Raw genomic sequence first — 24,639 nt, forward strand, 5'->3', positions numbered from 1 at the left:
TGTTTATTATTCTGGTGGTTATTAATACTTGTCAAATAATAGAATGATAGTACGCTGTTGAGGTATGCTTTAACATGAATGCAAGTGAATACGCTGTTTAGTTTCTCTAATGTTGGTAGCAGAAGTGTCGTTGTGGCGCGTTAGTTTCGAAAGCAGCAACCAATCGCGGAGGATGGCCACAATTTACCCGTATCAAAAAACAAGAAAAAAAACCATCTGTCATCTGTACGTCACACCACATTACGTCATTTTCCCACAGCTGCCTTCTCATCTGCTCCAGAATGAGCTTCTACTACCTGAATACGATGGCTGTAAAGCCACAACTGTTTAAGTGTAATTATAGTTTTTGAATAAAAGACTCATTTCACTTAGGCTCATTGCGTATTTCTTTGAGATTTCTGTTGTATTACACTGCAGCAGTTCTTTGTATGTATGTTAGAAATTTCATAGAGCCGTCTCACACGGGATGTGTTTCTCACCGCGAAGCGTACCAGACGTCGGGTCCTTCGTGGTTGCTGCACGCCCTGAAACGACCTGCTGCATCTCACGGAACGTGCTCCTCACCGTCGTTTGAAACCTCAGCCTTCTGCTACATCAGATGCGTAAGTCACAGATCTTCTTTACGAAATGGACGTTCGTAAAATAGCTGCAATAACTTTGTTAGAGATTGTCAAAGAAAAGGGGACGAAATCGCGAGGAAGTTCCTGGATTTGTCGATGGCTGGAACAGCGAATAATCCTGTACAGTAGTCTCAAATACATACCTGTATGAATAATACTTCAGCTTCATAGAATTTTCATCCTGTTTACCATTTTAAATTGAATACAATGTGTGGTGTCCAGCGCCAGTTTATGCATTAATAATATCGCATTCTCCATATGGCGTTGATTAAAATCAATGTGAAGTAACGTGTTTCATTACATAGATTTCAGCATCGAAGTTCGTTTCGTAATTTCATTTGAATGAAAGGGAAGATTTTTTTCGAAACCGCTCACCATCACTGAGAAAGATATTTTTTGACAAAACACTAACATGGGGCAGTCCATAAAACCAAGACATATGTATATATGTTACGTAATCATTCGTTATGTTTGAGTCATTTAATTTAAAAAGAAATGTCTCCGTCACGCACACATTCTGTTCATTGTGTTAAATGAAGATAAAGTAGTTTCAGTAGAAGATTTAGAATCTTCAGTTTGTGCAGATATTCCCAATAAATGACCCGGATTTTTCAGTACTATTTATCCAGACACACCACGCATGCAACAAATAAATAAATGTTCCAAAAAAATTATCGAAAATATTTTCAGAAAGAAACTAATTCAAGTTATAATGGCTATCTTCCTTACAGACGACACAATAACAGCGTTACAATAACAGTTCGATCATTTGTCATTCATAATCGGTAGAGCGTACCACACTGCAGGTTTCTCCGTAGAAAATATCTGTCTCATATCAGTTTCGAGCCTTGTTCTTCAATCACATCTGTTTAATATCTGTAGAAATGAGTGTATAAAGGAAAGGACTGCTCGGTCTTACCACTGTGTTTAGGATATGAAGACAACAACAACTCATCATTGACGAAATGAACATTTACTTCAGCTGTCGTTATGTGAGTCCACCAGAGGCTATATAGCGATTAAACGAACGCCGATTTTTACACCGATTTTACACGATCGAGCGACTGCCTGTCGACTTAGCAGGAAAAAAATCATTGTGTACTTTCAGGCGGTATATTAAGCTGCCTCTAACGTTTGTAGAGACCCAAAACTGACGTTATTTTTTGTAATCGTGCAAATATGATACCACCACAAGCAACTACCGTCACCACGAAATTCCAGAATGTTTTGTTTGATCAACTAACAATAAATTATTCGCAAGAAAAGCACCAAGTGTTTTGGGCACATCTGTATTGTCAATCCAGCCAATGTGAAAGGAAATTACCTCCTAGCAATATTTCTGAAAGTCAAAGGCCCGCAGTCATTTCACGACGTAACCTCAGATGGTGAAATACCGTGGAATTCTTTCCATCAAACTGTAGAAAAATTACATTCAGTAGTTAATGAAACCGGTTGGAAAGAATGTTCGGAGGAGGTTGCCGACACCAAATGACAACCCAGTTGAGATGGCTTTTCGCCATCATCTGTATATTCTGTTCTCCTGCCAATATACATATACATGGGACTTGAGCTACATTTCAAGACATACATTCCGAGAGACATCACACCCCACCTAAAGCCTACAACCTCACACTGCTAAAATCTGGGAATGTTTTTAACTACCATGACAAATCTTGCCAGCATTTAAACCTGCCGACGTTGCTTGTGATGGTCGCGAAACACACAACATACCCCTACTGCGTGGAGGAAGAATGTAGGAACGACAAGACAGCTTACGAAAAGCTAAACGAACAAAAGAAGTCAAATGCTGAGGAATTCTTACTTTCAGTAATAAATAAGATTCCAAATTTTTATTCAGTGACGGACCTGAAATCTGCGGAAAAATATTTATCTACAAAACTTCGTATCACATGGGTCTATCACAAGGTGAAAACGAGGTTTTTTCAACATTTGCATGAACATGGATTGATGCCATCTCCTACCAGGGGAACGACCATCATACTCTGTTTTCAAACCGTCTGTACCCATCTTGAGCACATAGGTCTCATCGATTAGCACTCGCGCCAGGGATGAACAGCCTCTAAGTGACTGGTATTATTTATAGGGAAGATATAGCAGTGGCTACCAGAGACGCGCTAATCTGGATCGTCCGATTTTTACAGGTCATAATGAATAATAATATCACGTATGTAGGATAAATAACTCTGTCTGGTGGAAATTTCCATCAGCCGTCGGTAGACACGTCATCAGAAATGTCGTTGTAAAAGCTAAAGTTAAACGATCAGTCTAATCCCCTCATGTTAAAAATCATAAGTTGTCTCAAACTACGAGGCCAAATGGTGATCCCGTTTCCACTGAACGTTGACTTAAACTGGGTAAAGGTAATTTAGGGCCTCAAGGAGATTACTTCAATGAAGCGATTAAAATTCCTAAACATTATTAGTATAATTACGATAGTTTTATTACCGCCAATGTCACATAAGTTAATGAACAAAACTTTTTTGAAGTTCTTTCAAGAAATGGTGAGTGTACAACACTTAATTAATTCGTCATTTCTAGTTTTTTACCTGGATAATCATAGGTTTACCGCAGTTCTGATTCTGACCAGCGACTAATGTGCCCACAGAGTTCTTGAACTCTTTAAATGGGTCAGGTTTATCACCTCATCAATACCTTTTAAAGAAAATGATGATATTAAGTTGATTAGAGTGTCTATCGATGATCATGGAGCTACTAATGGTGGAAGGCAAGAGGTAAGTCACTTAAGCAAGTCACTTTTTTCAAGCGATAATGCTGTAGTGATTATCGTTTGATATTGAACATCGCTTGATTTTTTTTCCTTAGTGTCCAAAGCTTTATCGATTGATAATTATTTTATACTTGACATGTAAGTACTGTTTCTTTTTTGCACTGTTAGTCAGTTTTCAGTCTTAAAACTGCATTTCTAAGCTCTTACGTAGACAAAAAGTTACCATGTCTGCCGCTGTCAAGTAAGACAGAGCCTTTTACTTCATATACTACAGGGTGTTTCAAAAATGACCGGTATATTTGAAACGGCAATAAAAACTAAACGAGCAGCGATAGAAATACACCGTTTGTTGCAATATGCTTGGGACAACAGTACATTTTCAGGTGGACAAACTTTCGAAATTACAGTAGTTACAATTTTCAACAACAGATGGCGCTGCAAGTGATGTGAAAGATATAGAAGACATCGCAGTCTGTGGGTGCGCCATTCTGTACGTTGTCTTTCTGCTGTAAGCGTGTGCTGTTCACAACGTGCAAGTGTGCTGTAGACAACATGGTTTATTCCTTAGAACAGAGGATTTTTCTGGTGTTGGAATTCCACCGCCTAGACCACAGTGTTGTTGCAACAAGACGAAGTTTTCAACGGAGGTTTAATGTAACCAAAGGACCGAAAAGCGATACAATAAAGGATCTGTTTGAAAAATTTCAACGGACTGGGAACGTGACGGATGAACGTGCTGGAAAGGTAGGGCGACCGCCTACGGCAACCACAGAGGGCAACGTGCAGCTAGTGCAGCAGGTGATCCAACAGCGGCCTCGGGTTTCCGTTCGCCGTGTTGCAGCTGCGGTCCAAATGACGCCAACGTACACGTATCGTCTCATGCGCCAGAGTTTACACCTCTATCCATACAAAATTCAAACGCGGCAACCCCTCAGCGCCGCTACCATTGCTGCACGAGAGACATTCGCTAACGATATAGTGCACAGGATTGATGACGGCGATATGCATGTGGGCAGCATTTGGTTTACTGACAAAGCTTATTTTTACCTGGACGGCTTCGTCAATAAACAGAACTGGCGCATATGGGGAACAGAAAAGCCCCATGTTGCACTCCCATCGTCCCTGCATCCTCAAAAAGTACTGGTCTGGGCCGCCATTTCTTCCAAAGGAATCATTGGCCCATTTTTCAGATCCGAAACTATTACTGCATCACGCTATCTGGACATTCTTCGTGAATTTGTGGCGGTACAAACTGCCTTAGACGACACTGCTAACACCTCGTGGTTTATGCAAGATGGTGCCCATCCACATCGCACGGCCGACGTCTTTAATTTCCTGAATGAATATTTCGATGATCGTGTGATTGCTTTGGGCTATCCGAAACATACAGGAGGCGGCGTGGATTGGCCTCCCTATTCGCCAGACATGAACCCCTGTGACTTCTTTCTGTGGGGACACTTGAAAGACCAGGTGTACCGCCAGAATCCAGAAACAATTAAACAGCTGAAGCAGTACGTCTCATCTGCATGTGAAGCCATTCCGCCAGACACGTTGTCAAAGGTTTCGGGTAATTTCATTCGGAGACTACGCCATATTATTGCTACGCATGGTGGATATGTGGAAAATATCGTACTATATATATAATTTCTTTAAATGTGCGTAGATGGATTTATCTCTTGCAACCTGATTATCAGTGCTCTTTTAGATGCTATGTGTAACAGTTTACTGCAGATCATCTTATCTCTCAGATTATTTATATTGTCTAGTGATAAGAAGTGAAAAATGTATTTGCCTTACATTCAAAATATTACTCATTTAATGAAAGTTTAATAGCTATGTTATACTGTGTGATGATTAAGCATACCCTGTAGGTGATGTGTTACGAATGCGTCAGACTTCGTATATCTACAATTAGCAAAAATGTTACAAGTACGGTGAAAACTGCATCTGTACCTCACAGAGTAAAACAAACCACATTACTTCGCAACGTTAGCGTATTGAAACAGATGAGTGCTTCATCAGTATAGGTTCAACTTATTTTTAAATACGTGTAATTTTGCTGTTGTGTGTTAAAAATAAATGCTGTAAATAATTCTCGTATTCCCGTAGAAACAAATTAAAGTCGTTAAGGGACTAGACCTAGTTTCCGAACATTACCCAACAAAATTCTCCCTAGATGCGATTCCAGAAAAAAGAAAATTCACTAAGAAATCTCCACACCGTAAATATGATGTACAAAAGATAAATGGTAATTAACAATTTACAAAAGAAACACAAAATTTAAAACCACAAAATTGGCAACAACTGCAAGCAGGACTTTCAAAAGCCGCTGAAACTGTAGCACCGCAAACAAGAACACGTAAAAACCCATGGTTGACAGATGTTTGACCAACTGATAAATCTCAGACATCTAGAGTGGCAAAATTGGTTGTGCAACAAAAATCTAAAGACCCTGGAAGATCTCAAAGATACCAGGAAAACAGTCACAAAAGCAATACGTACAGTCGATAAACAACACGAAGACAAAAAATTACAAGACATAGAAAATGATTTGAAGAAAAACAGTTCTCGAAATTTCTACAGAGTATTCAAACAAAAATTATCAAAGTACTCTCCTCCAACACTCCAATTAAAAAATGAACATGGGGAAATTGCCATACCAACACCGAAAACTGTGAAATTCTTGCAAAATACTTTCTAAATTACTGAATTGTGAAAAGCCTGCAGAAGAATTTGAGTTCCATCACACACAACGAAACCCAGACTTAAAGCCAACAAGTTTACAGGAGATTAACCCATTACTGGCCAAAACTCTATCGGATCATTTCTTGCAAACTTTTATACATAAATGCGTTACATTGAGTGATGAATTGAATAAAAAGTTGTTTTGAAAATTTTCAGTTTATTAGAACAAAAACTACAGACCGTCCCATTTTTGGGACATCGGCCAAGTGCGCTATCCAAATTCACAGCCTTATTCTCCATGCATAATATTGTAAGAAATAACACAAGCAATAAATAAAGAATGTTTCAATATTATTGAATGTCTATTCAGTATGAAATGAAGCAAAACATATTTCTTGTACACCAACATTGCACCTATCACAAATTTTAGTTGTTTTTTTCTTGCAGTAAGCACATCTCTTTTGTGTTTTACTCTCTTCTGTGTTTTACTTGGCACAATGAAATGATTTCCTGAATCTAGTCGTACATCTGTGCTCACTCGTCCTCCCATCAATTGTGGTCCTCTGCGTTTTGGTACTGATCCTGTTTTCTTTGGTAGGTAAAACATCACTATTCTCTGTCGGACATCCAAAAGTGAGAGCTTCTCTCTAACGTACCGGCTACATCTTGTGCAACAGACTCGTTTTTCAATACATTTTCGTCAATGTCTTCTTCATCTACTATTACATCTGCATTTGGTGGAATAATCTCCAGTTCTACGTCATCATCTTCATCGTCACGCTCTTGATGGTTCGCTGGTTCTGCTACAATGTCTTCAAGTGTTAAGTCCAAGCGGCACGTTTTTATCCTGATGGAATCTTAAAATTCGAATAGAACATGAAAAAAAAGCAGATATAATGAACGTAAAATGCAATTCTTCTCTGTATAATACGTGTATACAAGAATAGGGCACATCAACAAGAAATGATAGTGTAACATGTCATTGTCCCATTATTGGGACACATAAAATATATCGCAATTGCACTTACCTGAAAAAATTTGAAGTATACTTGATCTTACATGGACATCCATATGTTCATAGCAAACACGACCAGACAACTAAATCACAGCTCATTGTCGTACAGGAACTACCAGCAGACATACAGTGCCGCCAAGTTCGAGAACAAAAAATCGGAAACTTTATAATTTTCCTGACGTGAAGTACTTCGAAAAAAGTTATTTATTTTACATTTACAGGCATTATAGCAGTTAGTTGAACCTACAGGTGCAACAATCAAGGCTAAAAGCTCCATTGCTTACGTACAAATAAGTAAAATATACGCGTCCCAAAAAAGGGACAATGGCTAGTAATGGGTTAAAGAGATAATTCAGTGACTCAAAAACAACAAAGCATCAGGAGAAGACCAAATCATCGCAGAATTATGGAAAAAAATGCAGGAGAAAATCTTATTCCAAAACTCACAGAAATTATACATTATACCTGGAAAACTGAAAAAATCCCCTCAGAGGGGAAGACAGCAAACAAAGGAAGTAAAACAGGCCCCAACAACTATCGTGGAATCTCTTTATTGTCAATAACATACAAAATTTTGTCTAAAGCCCTACTAAACCGAGCAGAACCTCAGCTGGATTAAAAACTAGTCGAATACCAAGGTGGATTCAAAAACGTCGATCACACGTAGAACAAACGCTTAACTAGAAAATCTCGATGAAATATTTGCATAGTACTTCAAACAAAAGTTGTGTCACCACGTCTGTCTACTTTAAAAAAGCATATGACAGTATAGGCCGAGAATCCCTTTTTGAAGTATTAGCAGAATTTGGAGTAGAACAAAAGACAACAAGAATCATAAAAGAAACACTCACAGAGACCAAATCCAAAGAAAATTTATGGGAGACTTGAGCACTGAATCTTAAATAGACACAGAAGTACGACAAGGGAATGTTTGTACTGTCCGCAGTGCTCTTCAATTGTTCTCTTGAAAAAGCTGTTGGAGAATGGAGAAAAGCACGTGCACCAGCACACAGACTGGGACGAAGATGTGAGGGCATAGAATTAGTCTCTTTAGCGTTTGCTGGTGACATGGCACTGATCGCACAAGACATTACCGATGCACAGAAACAGCTAGAATTATTATAAGAGCAGGTAGCAAAAATAGGATTACAAATTTAGTTTGGAAAAACAAAATTTATGACTGGCATCGAAGATGCACCTTCTGATCTCAAAATTGGTAATAACTACACCCCTCAAGTAAAAGAATTTAAATATTTCGTTGAAAGGATTGCAGAAAATTGTAATGAAAAGAAATCTGTCAGATCAAGAGTCCAGAAAATGGAGCCGGCTTTTCAGTTAACAAAAAACGTTTACAACAAAAAGAGTCTCTCGTGCAACTCTAAAATGCGACACTACACAACAGTAATTAAACCCGAAGCTCTCTACGCATCTGAGACACTAAACCTTCAACACATAACACTAAAACGCGAATTAGAAGTGAAAGAACGTAAAATAATGAGGAAAATCGTCGGACCAAGAACTAAAGATGGTGTGTATTATCCAAAACCCAATGCAGAAATATATAAAAATTTCTACAAAATAACAGACACAATGCGCATGAGAAGAATCCAATTCATGGGGCATTTAGAAAGAATGGACTCAAAAAGCACAAAATCCATACATTTTTAAAGAACAAAACTACAAGACCGGACTGGTACAAACAGACGAAAAAATAAACCTGAGAGGACTAAGGTCTCCAAATCTACATGGCAGAAATTAAATCAGAAAAGTCACAAACACACGGGGTTTTGAGGAAGAAGAGAGAAAAACTAACCGACGTACGTGGTCTACGCAACGAAAGCAAGCTCATTCGTTGCTTATGAAGGAATACTGGGAAAAAAGGAAGGCCAACAAATGTTGATTACGCGTGGACCTAAGTGATCCATCCGCGAAGAAGAAGAAGAAGAAGAAAAAAGAAATAGGTTTCGTTATCAATTCTGAATTTTTTACTCTGGCTTCCATATCAGTTACATCTTTCATATAATTTATATTAATGACATAACGTGTTTAGCGATAGAGGTTAGTTCAGGCTAGATGAAAGTCACAGTTCAATAAATAGTCTCATAGTGTCAGATGCAAAACACTGCCGTTCTTTTGTAGTATAGACCGTATAGAATTGATGGAAAGCTAGCTAATGAACACGAACTTTTATCTGATAATAATTGTACGCCTAAGGAACGTATGTGACTGAAGCTATACAGCTTTTAAGATGCAATCAACATGGAAAATGTAAGAAACAGTAAAGAATTCTTTTATTATTAGACACGTACAGCGAAAAACATACATTTTTCCACAGGAGCACAAGGTGTGATGCTAAGTTTAACTCTCTTATGAGTAACCCAGTCGAGGAGTGCACTTGCATTACCACAGCCTATTTATTTTATAGTGAAACCGAGAAACACCAGTAGGAAATACACTATGATAAATTAGTGTCTTATTGTGATACCTTAGTTTCTCCTGGACTATTTACGGGAATGCACCCGGGTGACATCGTCGACATCCGCCGAAATTTCAAGAGGAGCACTCCATGCAATTTGCAAGGCATAACTGCAGCTAGTAAGCGCTGTGCAAGTGAATTTCAAAAGCCCAGTTAGCGGGGAAACTCAAGAATGATAATACCCACGCGAAGGCGCACACACACACACACACACACACACACACACACACACACACACACACACACACATTGTAAACACTAGCGCCATCACACAAACCAACGATGCCGATTTTAAAACAGAAAAAGTAGCATTTCTGTATATATGATTACTTAATACTCAGTTGCAGTTGTGGCATGTCATATACTGGTCAAGCTATCAGGAGTATGGAGGAACGGTGTACTGACCATAAGCAGCACATATGCTTACAACGGCCGAGCGAATCCTCTAATGCATAACATCGTCTTGGCACCGGTCACCCTATAGAATATATCAACACGGAGATTTGGCGTTGGCATCCACTTCCAGCCATTGGAATAGTGTTACTAAGAAAACAGGTTCTGCGTGAAATCCTGCTCTCTCTTCGTTGTCAAAAATCACAGGGACTGTATTACTATTGTCTCATGTACTGATTATTAATTCCACTGTCAGTAAGTTCCAATGCCGGTCATGTTTGGTTTGTGTGATGGTGCTAGTGTTTCCTTTGCACAGAACTTATATGATGCAGTTACACCTTGAAAATGCGAGAGTATGTTCCTGTAGAAATATTGGCTGTTGTCGACGAGATGATTTGGGTGCACTCTCGTAACTTATTAGTTCCTTTTTATTAATATTTTTCATCAAACTATAAATTTATAATTCGGCTGTCCACTATCAGTTCAGAGGGCTCAGTGATATGAAGAATACACTTATATTCACAGCATCAACAAATTACAAAAGAAATTGTGTATCACTGATATTTCAAGGTTCAGCAATTGAAGATGGCATACCCTGACAGCAAGAGGATTACCTTCTGACTCTTGTTAGCTGCATACTATGTTTTTACGGGAGTAAGCTTCCAAAGTGGATAGGCTTACAGTGATACTTTTCTTATGAGCTCACAGAAAGTGTCTTGGCCTATTTCGCAATGATATAAAGTCACCTTTTGACGAAATATCATAAATTCACTGCCACGTAGAAAGCGAACAGACTAAATAAGAAACCTTACACAATTTATAGTCAATGTTTATGTCACAGTTGTTGCTAATGAGCAGGATATATAGTAACAAAGTGGCAAACAGCTTTTCCATTGTAATCACCATTACAGTATATTGTTATAAGTTCTTAATTACAAAACCAACCACAGTGGCCGAGCGGTCCTAGCCCTTCAGTCCGGAGCCGCTGGACTGCTAATGTCGCATGTTCGAATGCTGTCTCGGGCATGGATGTGTGTGATGTCCTTAGATTAGTTAGGTTTAAGTAGTTCTAAGTTCCAGGGGACTGATGACATCAGATTTTAATTCCCATAGTTCTCAGAGCCATTTAAGCCATTTCTTAATTACAACATTTTTTATGTCGAAGCATTTCATTTTATGCACGATTTTAACTAACAAAATTCTACAAAGGACAGGGAGAACTATGGTGTTAATCTCCTGGCCATGAAACAACTTGTTAATGCTTGTTCGGTCATAGTACTAAAAGGAATTGCTAGAGAACTAGGTTAACTTGATTCTTCCAGAATAGTATAACTTTCAGATCGTCTCCACACTGACGCATTCTTAAACTTTCATAAATAAAAAGTTGTCTTTTTGGTCATTTGCATGTATTTTCATGAACAGTGTCATTACGGCACAGGATAAAAGTGTGACATTTTAAGTTACTGAGAAACAGTGAAAATTAAATAGAAACTAGTCACCGCAAAGTTAGTCACATTTACAATGTGTTTTTAACAGCCTTGTGAAGAATGTGGCCTTATAGCATAACAGCAACAGACTGACCAGATTTTGTTTAAGGCATGAAATATAAACTGAATACTGTAAATGCGTAAATGTAACGAAAAATATTCGAGGAAGTCTTCTACTTAGATGAAATCAGATTTGTGTAGGACGACACCATACTGTTTCTTCGTGGTAACTGTTTTGCGTGCTGTGAGTGTAAGAGTAACAGTGTAAGGAGTGACGAACGCAGATTATTCAACTGTAATGTCATGGTAAATGTAGTTAGTATAGATATGTTAACGTTACGACATAATTCACACAAAATGATCACAACAAACTTTCTTTCTGTATTACTCGCTTTCGTGAGCAGTGCAAGATGCACTCTGGTGCCTATGTGACGAGAAAAACAAGAACTTACAAATAAAGAAAATCATTTAACGCAGCAGAAATGAAATTATACCTTGATAAATTAACCAAACACATTTCAGACATGCGCAGATGAGAGATGAAGTGTTATATTACGGCTGCAATGATGATACTAATGCGGTGACTGGAGATACACACAACTGAAGCTATGGGCAGAGCGGTACTCTCTTATCATATAACAGTAAGTACTGAAACTAAGGTATAATAAAAATGATGTAGACTAGAAGAATGGTAACAGGAACTGGACACATCGAGCACTTTCCTCGTAGTAGTTTCCAGTTGGATAAATACGCATTCAGGTATGCTGCGCACATTCATTACTATGGACAGTCTCCCAGAGATGGTTCCTAACTCCCTTACGTATGCTGTGCTAGTTCATACGTATGATGCACCAACATCTGAGTCTCACATTTTGCGTGCATGATGAAAGTCACAAAGATCTGCTACGTCACAGCACACTCCTCTGGAGCGTCGTTTGTTTCACAGTACGAGTAAAACTCGGAAGGGGTGCCAGACTGCGACAAAATACGTTCGAAGCACAGCGTGATGATTGCGCCAGTCCCATGGCAGCTGCGTCACTGTTTCTTCTGTTTGCTGGGCCTGCAGATGAGTGCCAGCAGACGGCGCGTCAGCTTGTAGAGCACAAACGTGACCGCCGCCGCTGCCGCGACGACGAAGCCGACGACGTCGAGCAGCAGCAGCTGCCACCAGTGGAGGTCCAGGGCCGCGGGCCGCAGGTGCGGGGCGCCTCTGTGGCGGATCACGTACTCCACCCACCACAGCGCGTTCTCCAGTGACGTCGACTGGTGCTCCCGGTAGATGGCGGAAAAGCGCTTCATGTTCTCGCGGTAGCTGCAACAGGAAACGGAAATTATACACAGAGAAGTTCACGCAACATATGCACACACATCCACACGTGTTAGAAAGATGTAAGTATGTATGGATGAATGTTCCATATGCCCTCCTCCACCACTGGACCTATAATAGCCGAACATGGTATTTTTTTTTTTTTTTATCATCAGTCTACTGACTGGTTTGATGCGGCCCGCCACGAATTCCCTTCCTGCGCTAACCTCTTCTGTCTTCCTCTACAGTTTTTGCCCTCTACAGCTCCCTCTAGTACCATGGAAGTCATTCCCTCATGTCTTAGCAGATGTCCTATCATCCTGTCCGTTCTCCTTATCAGCGTTTTCCACATATTCCTTTCCTCTCCGATTCTGCGTAGAACCTCCTCATTCCTTACCTTATCAGTCCACCTAATTTTCAACATTCGTCTATAGCACCACATCACAAATGCTTCAATTCTCTTCTGTTCCGGTTTTCCCACAGTCCATGTTTCACTACCATACAATGCTGTACTCCAGACGTACATCCTCAGAAATTTCTTCCTCACATTAAGGCCGGTATTTGATATTAGTAGATTTCTCTTGGCCACAAATGCCTTTTTTTGCCATAGCGAGTCTGCTTTTGATGTCCTCCTTGCTCCGTCCGTCATTGGTTATTTTACTGCATAGGTAACATCAATCCTGATGTTAAGTTTCTCGCTGTTCTCATTTCTACTACTTCTCATTACCTTCGTCTTCCTCCGATTCACTCTCAAACCATACTGTGTACTCATTAGACTGTTCATTCCGTTCAGCGGATCATTTAATTCTTCTTCACTTTCACTCAGGATGTCAATGTCATCAGCGAATCGTATCATTGATATCCTTTCACCTTGTATTTTAATTCCACTCCTGAACCTTTATTTTATTTCCATCATTGCTTCCTCGATGTACAGATTGAAGAGTAGGGGCGAAAGGCTACAGCCTTGTCTTACACCCTTCTTAATACGAGCACTTCGTTCTTGATCGTCCACTCTTATTATTCCCTCTTGGTTGTTGTACATATTGTATATGACCCGTCTCTTCCTATAGCTTACCCCTACTTTTTTTCAGAATCTCGAACAGCTTGCACCATTTCATATTGTCGAACGCTTTTTCTAGGTCGACAAATCCTATGAAAGTGTCTTGATTTTTCTTTAGCCTTGCTTCCATTATTAGCCGTAACGTCAGAATTGCCTCTCTCGTCCCTTTACTTTTCCTAAAGCCAAACAGATCGTCACCTAGCGCATTCAAAATTTCCTTTTCCAGTCTTCTGTATATTATTCTTGTAAGCAGCTTCGATGCATGGGCTGTTAAGCTGATTGTGCGATAATTCTCGCACTTGTCAGCTCTTGCCGTCTTCGGAATTGTGTGGATGCTGCTTTTCCGAAAGTCAGATGGTATGTCGCCAGACTCATATATTCTACACACCAACGTGAATAGTCGTTTTGTTGCCACTTCCCCCAATGATTTTAGAAATGGAATGTTATCTATCCCTTCTGCCTTATTCGACCGTAAGTCCTCCAAAGCTCTTTTAAATTCCGATTCTAATACTGGATCCCCTATCTCTTCTAAATCGACTCCTGTTTCTTCTTCTATCACATCAGACAAATCTTCACCCTCATAGAGGCTTTCAATGTATTCTTTCCACCTATCTGCACTCTCCTCTGCATTTAACAGTGGAATTCCCGTTGCACTCTTAATGTTACCACCGTTGCTTTTAATGTCACCAAAGGTTGTTTCGACTTTTCTGTATGCTGAGTCTGTCCTTCCGACAATCATATCATTTTCGATGTCTTCACATTTTTCCTGCATCCATTTCGTCTTAGCTTCCCTGCACTTCCTATTTATTTCATTCCTCAGCGACTTGTATTTCTGTATTCCTGATTTTCCCGGAACATGTTTGTACTTCTTCCTTTCATCAATCAACTGAAGTATTTCTTCTGTTAGCCATGGTTTCTTCGCAGCTACCTTCTTTGTACCTATGTTTTCCTTCCCAACTTCTGTGATGGCCCTTTTTAGAGATGTCCATTCCTCTTCAACTGTACTGCCTACTGCGCTATTCCTTATTGCTGTATCTATAGCGTTAGAGAACTTCAGACGTATCTCGTCATTCCTTAGTACTTCCGTATCCCACTTCTTTGCGTATTGATTCCTCCTGACTAATGTCTTGAGCTTTAGCCTACTCTTCATCACTACTATATTGTGACCTGAGTCTACATCTGCTCCTGGGTACGCCTTACAATCCAGTATCTGATTTCGGAATCTCTGTCTGACCATGATGTAATCTAATTGAAATCTTCCCGTATCTCCCGGCCTTTTACAAGTATACTTCCTCCTCTTGTGATCCTTGAACAGGGCATTCGCTATTACTAGCTGACTTGTTACAGAACTCAATTAGTCTTTCTCGTCTTTCACTCCTCGTCCCAAGCCCATATTCTCCTGTAACCTTTTCTTCTACTTCTTCCCCTACAACTGCATTCCAGTCGCCCATGACTATTAGATTTTCGTCCCCCTTTACATACTGCATTACCCTTTCAATATCCTCATACACTTTCTCTATCTGTTCATCTTCAGCTTGCGACGTCGGCATGTATACCTGAACTATCGTTGTCGGTGTTGGTCTGCTGTCGATTCTGATTAGTACAACCCGGTCACTGAACTGTTCACAGTAACACACCCCCCTGCCCTACCTTTCTATTCATAACGAATCCTACACCTGTTATACCATTTTCTGCTGCTGTTGATATTACTCGATACCCATCTGACCAGAAATCCTTGTCTTCCTTCCACTTCACTTCACTGACCCCTACTATATCTAGATTGAGCCTTTGCATTTCCCTTTTTAGATTTTCTAGTTTCCCTACCACGTTCAAGCTTCTGACATTCCACGCCCCGACTCGTAGAACGTTATCCTTTCGTTGATTATTCAATCTTTTTCTCATGGTAACCTCCCCCTTGGCAGTCCCCTCCCGGAGATCCGAATGGGGGACGATTCCGGAATCTTTTGCCAATGGAGAGATCATCATGACACTTCTTCAATTACAGGCCACATGTCATGTGGATACACGTTACGTGTCTTTAATGCAGTGGTTTCCATTGCCTTCTGCATCCTCATGTCGTTGATCATTACTGATTCTTCCGCCTTTAGGGGCAATTTCCCACCCCTAGGACAAGAGAGTGCCCTGAACCTCTATCCGCTCCTCCGCCCTCTTTGACAAGGCCTTTGGCAGAATGAAGCTGACTTCTTATGCCGGAAGTCTTCGGCCGCCAATGCTGATTATTTATCAAAATTAAGGCAGTGGCGGGGATCGAATCCGGGACCGAAGACGTTTTGATTATGAATCAAAGACGCTACACTTTTCTTTTCTTTTTTTTAATCGTTGTGATTGGTCGTTGCGGACGTCGTAAGACATCCGTTGAAGTTCGTTGGTGATCGATTGGCTCAGTTTTTTTTATTACAGAGGGCTGCTAACCCTCTGACCGAACACGCTGAGCTGCCGTGCCGGCTGCACCTAGACCACTGGGTATATGCAACACTTACTACGTGGAAACAATTGCTAACTATGAAAGAGGTGGGGTCACTCTTACATTTACGCTATTCCTGCAGTAAAACTGCAGCATCAAGCATGAAATTTCAATTTGTTGCTTCCTTTCCTTCCTTAAGACTAATTCGCAACACATTTATCATACACAAAATACACTACTGGTCATTAAAATTGCTACCCCACGAAGATGACGTGCTACAGACGCGAAATTTAACCGACAGGAAGAAGATGTTGTTATATGCAAATGATAAGCTTTTCCGAGCATTCACAAAAGTTTGGCGCCGGTGGTGACACCTACAACGTGCTGACATGAGCAAACTTTCCAACCGATTTCTCATACACAAACAGAAGTTGACCGGCGTTGCCTGGTGAAACGCTGTTGTGATACCTCGTGTAAGGAGGAGTAATGTGTACCATCACCTTTCGGACTTTGATAAAGGTCGGATTATAGCCTATCGCGATTGCGGTTTATCGTATCGCGACATTGCTGCTCGTGTTGGTCGAGATCCAATGACTGTTAGCAGAATATGGAATCGGTGGGTTCAGGAGAGCAATATGGAACGCCGTCCTGGATCCCTATGGGCTGTATCACTAGCAGTCGAGATGTCAGGCATCTTATCCGCATGGCTGTAACGGATCGTGGAGCCACGTCTCGATCCCTGAGTCAACAGATGGGGACGTTTGCAAGACAACAATCATCTGCACGAATAGTTCCACGACGTTTGCAGCAGCATGGACTGTCAGCTCGGAGACCATGGCTGTGGTTACCCTTGACGCTACATTACAGACAAGAGTGCCTGCGATTGTGTACTCAACGACGAACCTGGGTGCACGTATGGCAGAGCGTCATTTTTTCGGAAGAATCTAGGTTCTGTTTACAGTATCGTGATAGTCGCATCCGTGTTTGGCGACATCGCGGTGAACGCACATTGGAAGCGTGTATTCATCATCGCTACACTGGCGTATCACCCGGCGTGATATTATGGGGTACCATTGGTTACACGTCTCAGTCACCTCCTGTTCGCAGTTTGAACAGAGGACGTTACATTTCAGATGTGTTACGACCTGTGGCTCTACCCTTTATTCGATCCCTGCGATACCCTACATTTCAGCAGGATAATGCACGACCGCATTTATCAGGTCCTGTACGGACCTTTCTGGATACAAAAAAAATGTTCGACTGCTGCCCTGACCAGCACATTCTCCAGATCTTTCACCAATTTAAAACGTCTGCTCAATGGTGGCCGAGCAAACTTGCTCGTCACGACACGCCAGTCACTACTCTTGATGAACTGTGGTATCGTGTTGAAAGCTGCATGGGCAGCTGTACCTGTACACGCCATCCAAGTTCTGTTTGACTCAATGGCCAGGCGTATGAAGGCCATTATTACGGCCAGAGGTGGTTGTTCTGGGTACTCATTTCACAGGATCTATGCACCCAAATTGCGTGAAAATGTAATCACGTGTCAGTTCTAGTATAATATATTTGTCCAATGAATACCCGTTTATCATCTGCATTTCTTCTTGGTGTAGCAATTTTAATGGCCAGTAGTGTGTACATATGACACTGAATGTACCTACAACGTTATATATTGGGACATATGACGTTGTAAATAATGCGAAAGCTAATTGTCCCATCATTCGCAACTGGTACGTTTAAAGTTATTACTCCTTTGCAACAAATTTCGGAATCAGTATCCCCATATGTCCAAGTATAACTACAAAGTTCTGTCATTATAGGACAAAAACTTCTGGAGATATGACGTCATAAATATTCAGCTGTGTGAAAACAAAAAGACAGGGCGAAATTCGCTACAGAGGCAGGTGAAATATATGTGCAAATGGTGTGAAATGTATAAAATACAAATACACTGGTAGAAAACTCCTCCTAAATCTCTGGATTGATTTCAACCAAACTTGGTACACGTATTGTTTACTATCGGGAAAGAAATATTGTTGGGCTAAAAACCAGCGTACCACCTCTCTGGGTGGGGGTGATAATGTGGAGAGAGATGGTGGAAGGAAGAGATGGACAAGAGAGAGTGAAGGAGGACATGGACACAGATGTGAACAAGGAGGACATGGAGAAGGGGGAGGGGAAATGGACAGATGAAGCGATGATGTGGAGGTACAAAGAAAGAATGGGAGGAGGAAGTAGAGGATGGAAACAGGATATGAGGAGAGATGGGGAGAATGAGATGGATAGAGTGAGCGAAGAAGAGATGGACAGAGAGTGATGCTAGGAATACATGGATACAGGGAGAAAGAGATGGGCAGAGAGATGTGGTGAAGCAGGTAAAGAGAGTGAGGATGAGACAGAAGAGAAAGGAGAAAATGGGAAAGAAGGAGGTAGAAAGAGCAGATTAACCGAAGAAGAATGTGCAGATTATCAAAGAGAGTGAGGAGGAGAAGAATGACAGAGAGTGTGGGTAGCTACAGATGGACAGACTGAGGCTGAATAGCAGATGGACAGAGGGCAGAAGGAGTGACAGGAGGAGATGAAAAGAGTGGAGTGGAAAAGATGGACAGAGAAAAGAGGTATCGAACCAATAGATTTTGAATTAATTCATACCTGTACTAGGATGAGTACTCAGCTATTATTACTAAAAAGTACTCTTAGTTCACATCCATACGTTTCCTGACCATCTATCATCATCATTTCATTTCAAATTGCCAAAATATAGTAATCACTTTTTCTCAGTAGCTCTGATACACTTTTTTTCCATTTACATCATTTTCATGTTTTCTTTATTTCTGATATTCTCTAATCATGAGACTACAGTACTTCGTTTACAGTTAACAGTTTCCATCGCTAGCCAATCTTTTGCTCCGTTTCGACACGCTTTCTGCCATCGAATTGAATTTTATGTTTGGTTTCTTATCTCATTATTGGAAAGGATTGACTTCAGTTGTCGAATAACATGTTTGTTTTGTCCAGTCTTATTTAATATCTTCCACATTTTTCCCAGTTGCAGATATCTTGGCTGACCAGAGTACTTAAAACAACATTAACTAATAAAATTACCAGAATTTTAAAATTACCTGCATTTAATGATACTGCTCGTAACCAAATACTTCTGCACACTCAATTTTGTCTGCGTTTATTTTTAAACCTCTCGAATGAATTACTTAATCCATCTCACCATTTTCAACAATTATCACCTGGTCATCAGCAGTAAGAGATAACATAGTTTATTTCCTTGCATTGTCATTCCTAGTGTGCCGTATTTACTCCTCCATGTCGCTAATACTTCTTCCATCCCTTATGAAACCTGTCGTATCCGTTTCCTAATTTTGAATTCCTCTCAAAACACATTAACAAAATTTCTTAAGATCCTACACCTGAATATATGGCTCCAACAGCATTTCTATTGGATATGAGGACAGCATTACTCCTGATCAGTAAAATTTTTTATCAAAGTACTACATTCTGTGCCTTTCCTATGCCTCCAAATATGTAATAGACTATTTCCTTTGTTAAAATTTTTTGGTGTCTTTTCTGGCAAGGTGCAGGAAACAATATAAGCAGAAAGTGTCTGGGAGTTGGGTGGTTGTAAATAGCTATATTTAAACGTATTTGTTAATTAGTATCAAGAAATCCTATCACATGTACGAGGTTACTCAAGCAAGGCATTCTGTGTAAATTTTGCCAAAATGCAAAAACACAATGAAGCACACAGTGAAATAGTCTTTATGTTCAATTTTACCACATTATAACAATGACAGGCAAGAAACCAGTTACCAAAGATAATAACTCAACAGTGCATTGGGTATACACACAACAATCAAGCTTGTCCGAGAACACTAACACCTAAAATATACTCAAGCAAAAACCGTCACTCAAATGATCATCAAACAACAATTAAGAAGAAGGCAAATATCAGGAACAGAATACACCAGTCCTAGTTGCACTCCACTGTGTTTAATAAATGAGAACTACAACAAAAACAACAACAACTAAAAAATGCCTGAAACAAGGAGAGATTAAAATTTCACTGAACACTCTAGATGTCACTGCTGCATGTCATTTCACATAATGCCAGAATGTAGAAACGCCACTCGTTGCTGCAAGGCAGCATACTTCGTTTCTTTGTAGTGTGAACATGTATGGTGTAATGATGTCCGTAGTACTCCGAATCTCTAACTTATTGACGAAGCTTGTACGGCTCTTGCGATAACTCTGGCCTTAGTGGCCATCTTTTCTAGCTTCAAGATTCTTTCCTCGGAGCAGTAGTACTAGCTGCGCTACGCACATGACGTAACCAGTGCTGTGAGGCACCAATAGTAGATGGTACCTTTTTCGTAGGGGTGATCAACAGGATTGTGGATGACTGATACATGGGGAAGCTGCGATATCTGAGAGATATCTGGCCAGGTAAACTGTCGGAAAGGTTCTGAAGATGAGAATCTTAGGGTACAGGTGGTGCAGCATTATGTTGTTGAAATATGATGTATCAGAGACGAGGAAGATAAGGCACAGTCATCATCTGTAACAAGACCGAAATGTAACGGCTGCTGTCCACACTGAAACCTATAGAAATCTGAGATGACCATGTTGTACACCCCAGACACCTCAGATCATTACGGCAGTCCTGCAAGTGTTTGACGACAACTAATGTACTTTGACAGCAGTCATTCTGCCAGGAAGCTCGTTAGGCAGTTGGAGGGACTGGGCAAAAAATAGGAAAACAACCAGCCAAATGAACGCTCGAACATAAAGCAGACCCTAGCTTATCCTGCGGGTTTGACGCACCTGTGCAGTCTCCTAAATACGTTACAAGTGTCAGTCGTGGTCGGAGATGTATTCTGACAGTTGCATGTGTATTATGTCGGGGATAAGTGATTCCGAATATGGGCAAATTGTTAGTGACCTTATGGTGGGTGCATCGAAGCTAAAGTGTTTGGCGTTTCAAGTGCCACCGCGTCGAAAATTTATACAGCGTGCAGGGGAACGGCGGAAACATCATCCAGAAAGCCACAACGCGGATGAAAGTGCATGTTCACTGAGCATGGCAGACGGTCGTTAATGAAGATTGAGATGTAAAATAAGAGGACGATAAATGAAAATGTCAATGCGGAGCTGAAGGTGACACTCGCACACTGTATAAGCACCAAGATAACAGGAATGGAGCGCCATAAGCAGAGAACCGAAGGGCGAGCAGGAATTAAAGCCTGGAGATACTGACAGGATTCAGATAGATTATATAATGGTAAGACAGAGATTTAGGAACCAGGTTTTAAATTGTAAGACATTTCCAGGGGCAGATGTGGACTCTGACCACAATATATTGGTTATGAACTCCAGATTAAAACTGAAGAAACTGAAAAAAGGTGGCAATTTAAGGAGATGGGGCCTGGATAAAAGGGAAAAAACCAGAGATTGTACAGAGTTTCAGGGAGAGCATAAGGGAACAATTGACAAGAATGGGGGAAAGAAATACAGTAGATGAAGAATGGGTGGCTTTGAGGGATGAAGTAGTGAAGGCATCAAGGATCAAGTAGGTAAAAAGACGAGGGCTAGTACGCCGGCCGCGGTGGTCTAGCGGTTCTAGGCGCTCAGTCAGGAACCGCGCGACTGCTACGGTCGCAGGTTCGAATCCTGCCTCGGGCATGGATGTGTGTGATGTCCTTAGGTTAGTTAGGTTTAAGTAGTTCTAAGTTCTAGGGGACTTATGACCACAGATGTTGAGTCCCATAGTGCTCAGAGCCATTTGAGCCATTTTTGAACGAGGGCTAGTAGAAATATTGAATTTAATTGATGAAAAGAGAAAATATAAAATGCAGTAAATGAAGCAGGTGAAAAGGAATACAAACGTCTCAAAAATGAGATTGACAGGAAGTGCAAAATGGCTAAGCAGGGATGGCTAGAGGACAAATGTAAGGATGTACAGGCTTAACTCACTAGGGGTAAGATAGATATTGCCTACAGGAAAATTGGAGAGACCTTTGGAGAAAAGAGAAGCACTTGTATGAATATCAAGAGCTCAGATGGAAACCCAGTTCTAAGCAAAGAAGGGAAATCACAAAGGTGGAAGGTGTATATAAAGGGTCTATACAATGGCGATGTACTTGAGGGCAATATAATGGAAATGGAAGAGGATGTAGATGAAGATGAAGATGAAATGGGAGATATGATACTGCGTGAAGAGTTTGATAGAGCACTGGAAGACCTATGTCGAAATAAGGCCCCGGGAGTAGATAACATCCATTAGGACTCCTGACAGCCTTGGGAGAGCCAGTCCTGACAAAACTCTACAATCTGGTGAGCAAAATGTATGAGAGAGACAAATACCCTCAGACTTCAAGAAGAATATAATAATTCCAATCCCAAAGAAAGCAGGTGTTGACAGATGTGAAAATTATTGAACTATCAGTTTAATAAGTCACGGCTGCAAAATACTAAAGTGAATTCCTTACAGACGAATGGAAAAACTGGTAGAAGCCGACCTCGGGGAAGATCAGTTAGGATTCCGCAGAAATGTAGGAACACGTGAGGCAATACTGACCCTACGGCTATCTTAGGAGCTAGATGAAGAAAAGGCAAACCTACGTTTCTAGCATTTGTAGACTTAGAGAAAGCTTTTGACAATGTTGACTGGAATACTCTCTTTCAAATTGTGCAGGTGGCAGGGGTAAAATACTGGGAGCGAAAGGCTATTTACAATTGGCACAGAAACCAGATTTCTGTTATAAGAGGCGATGGACATGAAAGGGATACAGTGTTTGGGAAGGGAATGAGACAAGTTTTTAGCCTCTCCCCGATGTTATTCAATATATATATTGAGCGAGCAGTAAAGGAAACAAAAGAAAAACGCAGATTAGGTATTAAAAAACATGACACATTGACTATGAGGAAAAAAGACAGAGAAACGATGGAGGCATTTGAGATCTGGACATGGCGGAAGATGGAAAGAATAAGTTGGATGGACAGAGTAAGAAATGAAGAGGTACTGAGAAGAGCGGGAGAGAAAAGACAGTTACTGGATGTAATAAAGAGAAGAAAAAGAAATTGGATTGGGCATATATTAAGAAAGAATGACGGACTGATAAAAACAGTTTTAGAAGGTTATGTAGAAGGGAAAAGGAAGCGAGGAAGGAAGAGATTCCAGATACTGGATCACATGATGAACGGGACAACATACAGCAGCCTTAAGAAGGAAGCAATGGATCGCAGAAAATGGAGAGGCAAAGGACTTGGAAGAGCAGCTGGACGGATTGGACAGTGTCTTGAAAGGAGGATATATGATGAACATCAACAAAAGCAAAACGACGATAATGGAATATAGTCGAGTTAACTCGGGTGATGCTGAGGGAATTAGATTAGGAAATGAGACTCTTAATGTAGTAAATGAGTTTTGCTAATTGGGGAGCAAAGTAACTGATAATGGTCGAAGTAGAGACGACATAAAATGTAGACTGGCAATGGCAAGGAAAGCGTCTCTGATGAAGAGAAATTTGTTAACATCGAGTTTAGATTTCAGTGTCAGAAAGTCGGTTCTGAAAGTATTTGTATGGAGTGCAGCCATGTATGCAAGTGAAAGATGGACGATAAATAGTTTGGACAAGAAGAGAATAGAAGCCTTCAAAATGTGGTGCTACAGAAGAATGCTGAAGATTAGATGGGTAGATCACATAACTAATGAGGAGGTGTTGAAAAGAATTGGGGTGGAGTTTGTGGCACACCTTGACTAGAAGAATGGATCGATTGGTGGGACATGTTACGAGGCATCAAGTGATCACCAATTTAGTATTGGAGGGCAGCGTGGAGGGTTTAAATCGTAGAGGGAGACCAAGAGATGAATACACTAAGCAGATTCAGAAGGATGTAGGCTGCAGTACGTACTGGGAGATGCAGCTGGCACAAGATAGAGTAGCATGGAGAGCTGCATCAAACCAGGCGCTGGTCTGAAGACCACAACAACAACAACAACAGTAATACAAATGCGCATAAAAGGGAAACTTGGCGCTGGGACCGTGGAGCAACGGAAGAATGGAACTCTGCAAGAACACATTACAGCCGAGGACTGAGTGACGATTTTGGCTGAACAGATCAATCCCATGGTGTAATGTGTGTTCCCCAGTCATGATGTTTCGTGCCAAAACGACGGGCCTCAGTAAACACAACTCGCATAGTCCAAGGTCGGTTTTTCAAGCGCGAGGACGAATTTTTGGATCATCCCTTGGTAACACAGTCACTAGATCTCAATATTATTGATACTTTGTGGTCTTCTTGGAAGAAAGGTTTGAGGAATCGCTGTACACCTCCATAACCGACCTGAAGTTAGCACTATTTTACAGGAAGTGTGGTATACTTTTCCTTGTAAACAGTACAGGATCTGCATT

The 24,639-nt window shown here is 40.7% G+C and overlaps 1 protein-coding gene across 1 annotated transcript in view; it reads right to left on the reverse strand.

Moving 5' to 3' along the window:
* Positions 1-11,786: 11,786 nt before the first annotated feature.
* Positions 11,787-24,639, reverse strand: part of LOC126253021 (UDP-glucosyltransferase 2-like) — a 64,204-nt gene continuing 51,351 nt past the window's right edge. Inside the window, exon 6 of the mRNA XM_049954082.1 lies at positions 11,787-12,737. Within this exon, the coding sequence (XP_049810039.1) occupies positions 12,461-12,737 (277 nt within the window). The 3' untranslated portion in view covers positions 11,787-12,460. The remainder of the gene's footprint in view (positions 12,738-24,639) is intronic.

The sequence above is a fragment of the Schistocerca nitens genome, chromosome 4 (assembly GCF_023898315.1).
Source record: "Schistocerca nitens isolate TAMUIC-IGC-003100 chromosome 4, iqSchNite1.1, whole genome shotgun sequence".
Classification (NCBI taxonomy): Eukaryota; Metazoa; Arthropoda; class Insecta; order Orthoptera; family Acrididae; genus Schistocerca; species Schistocerca nitens.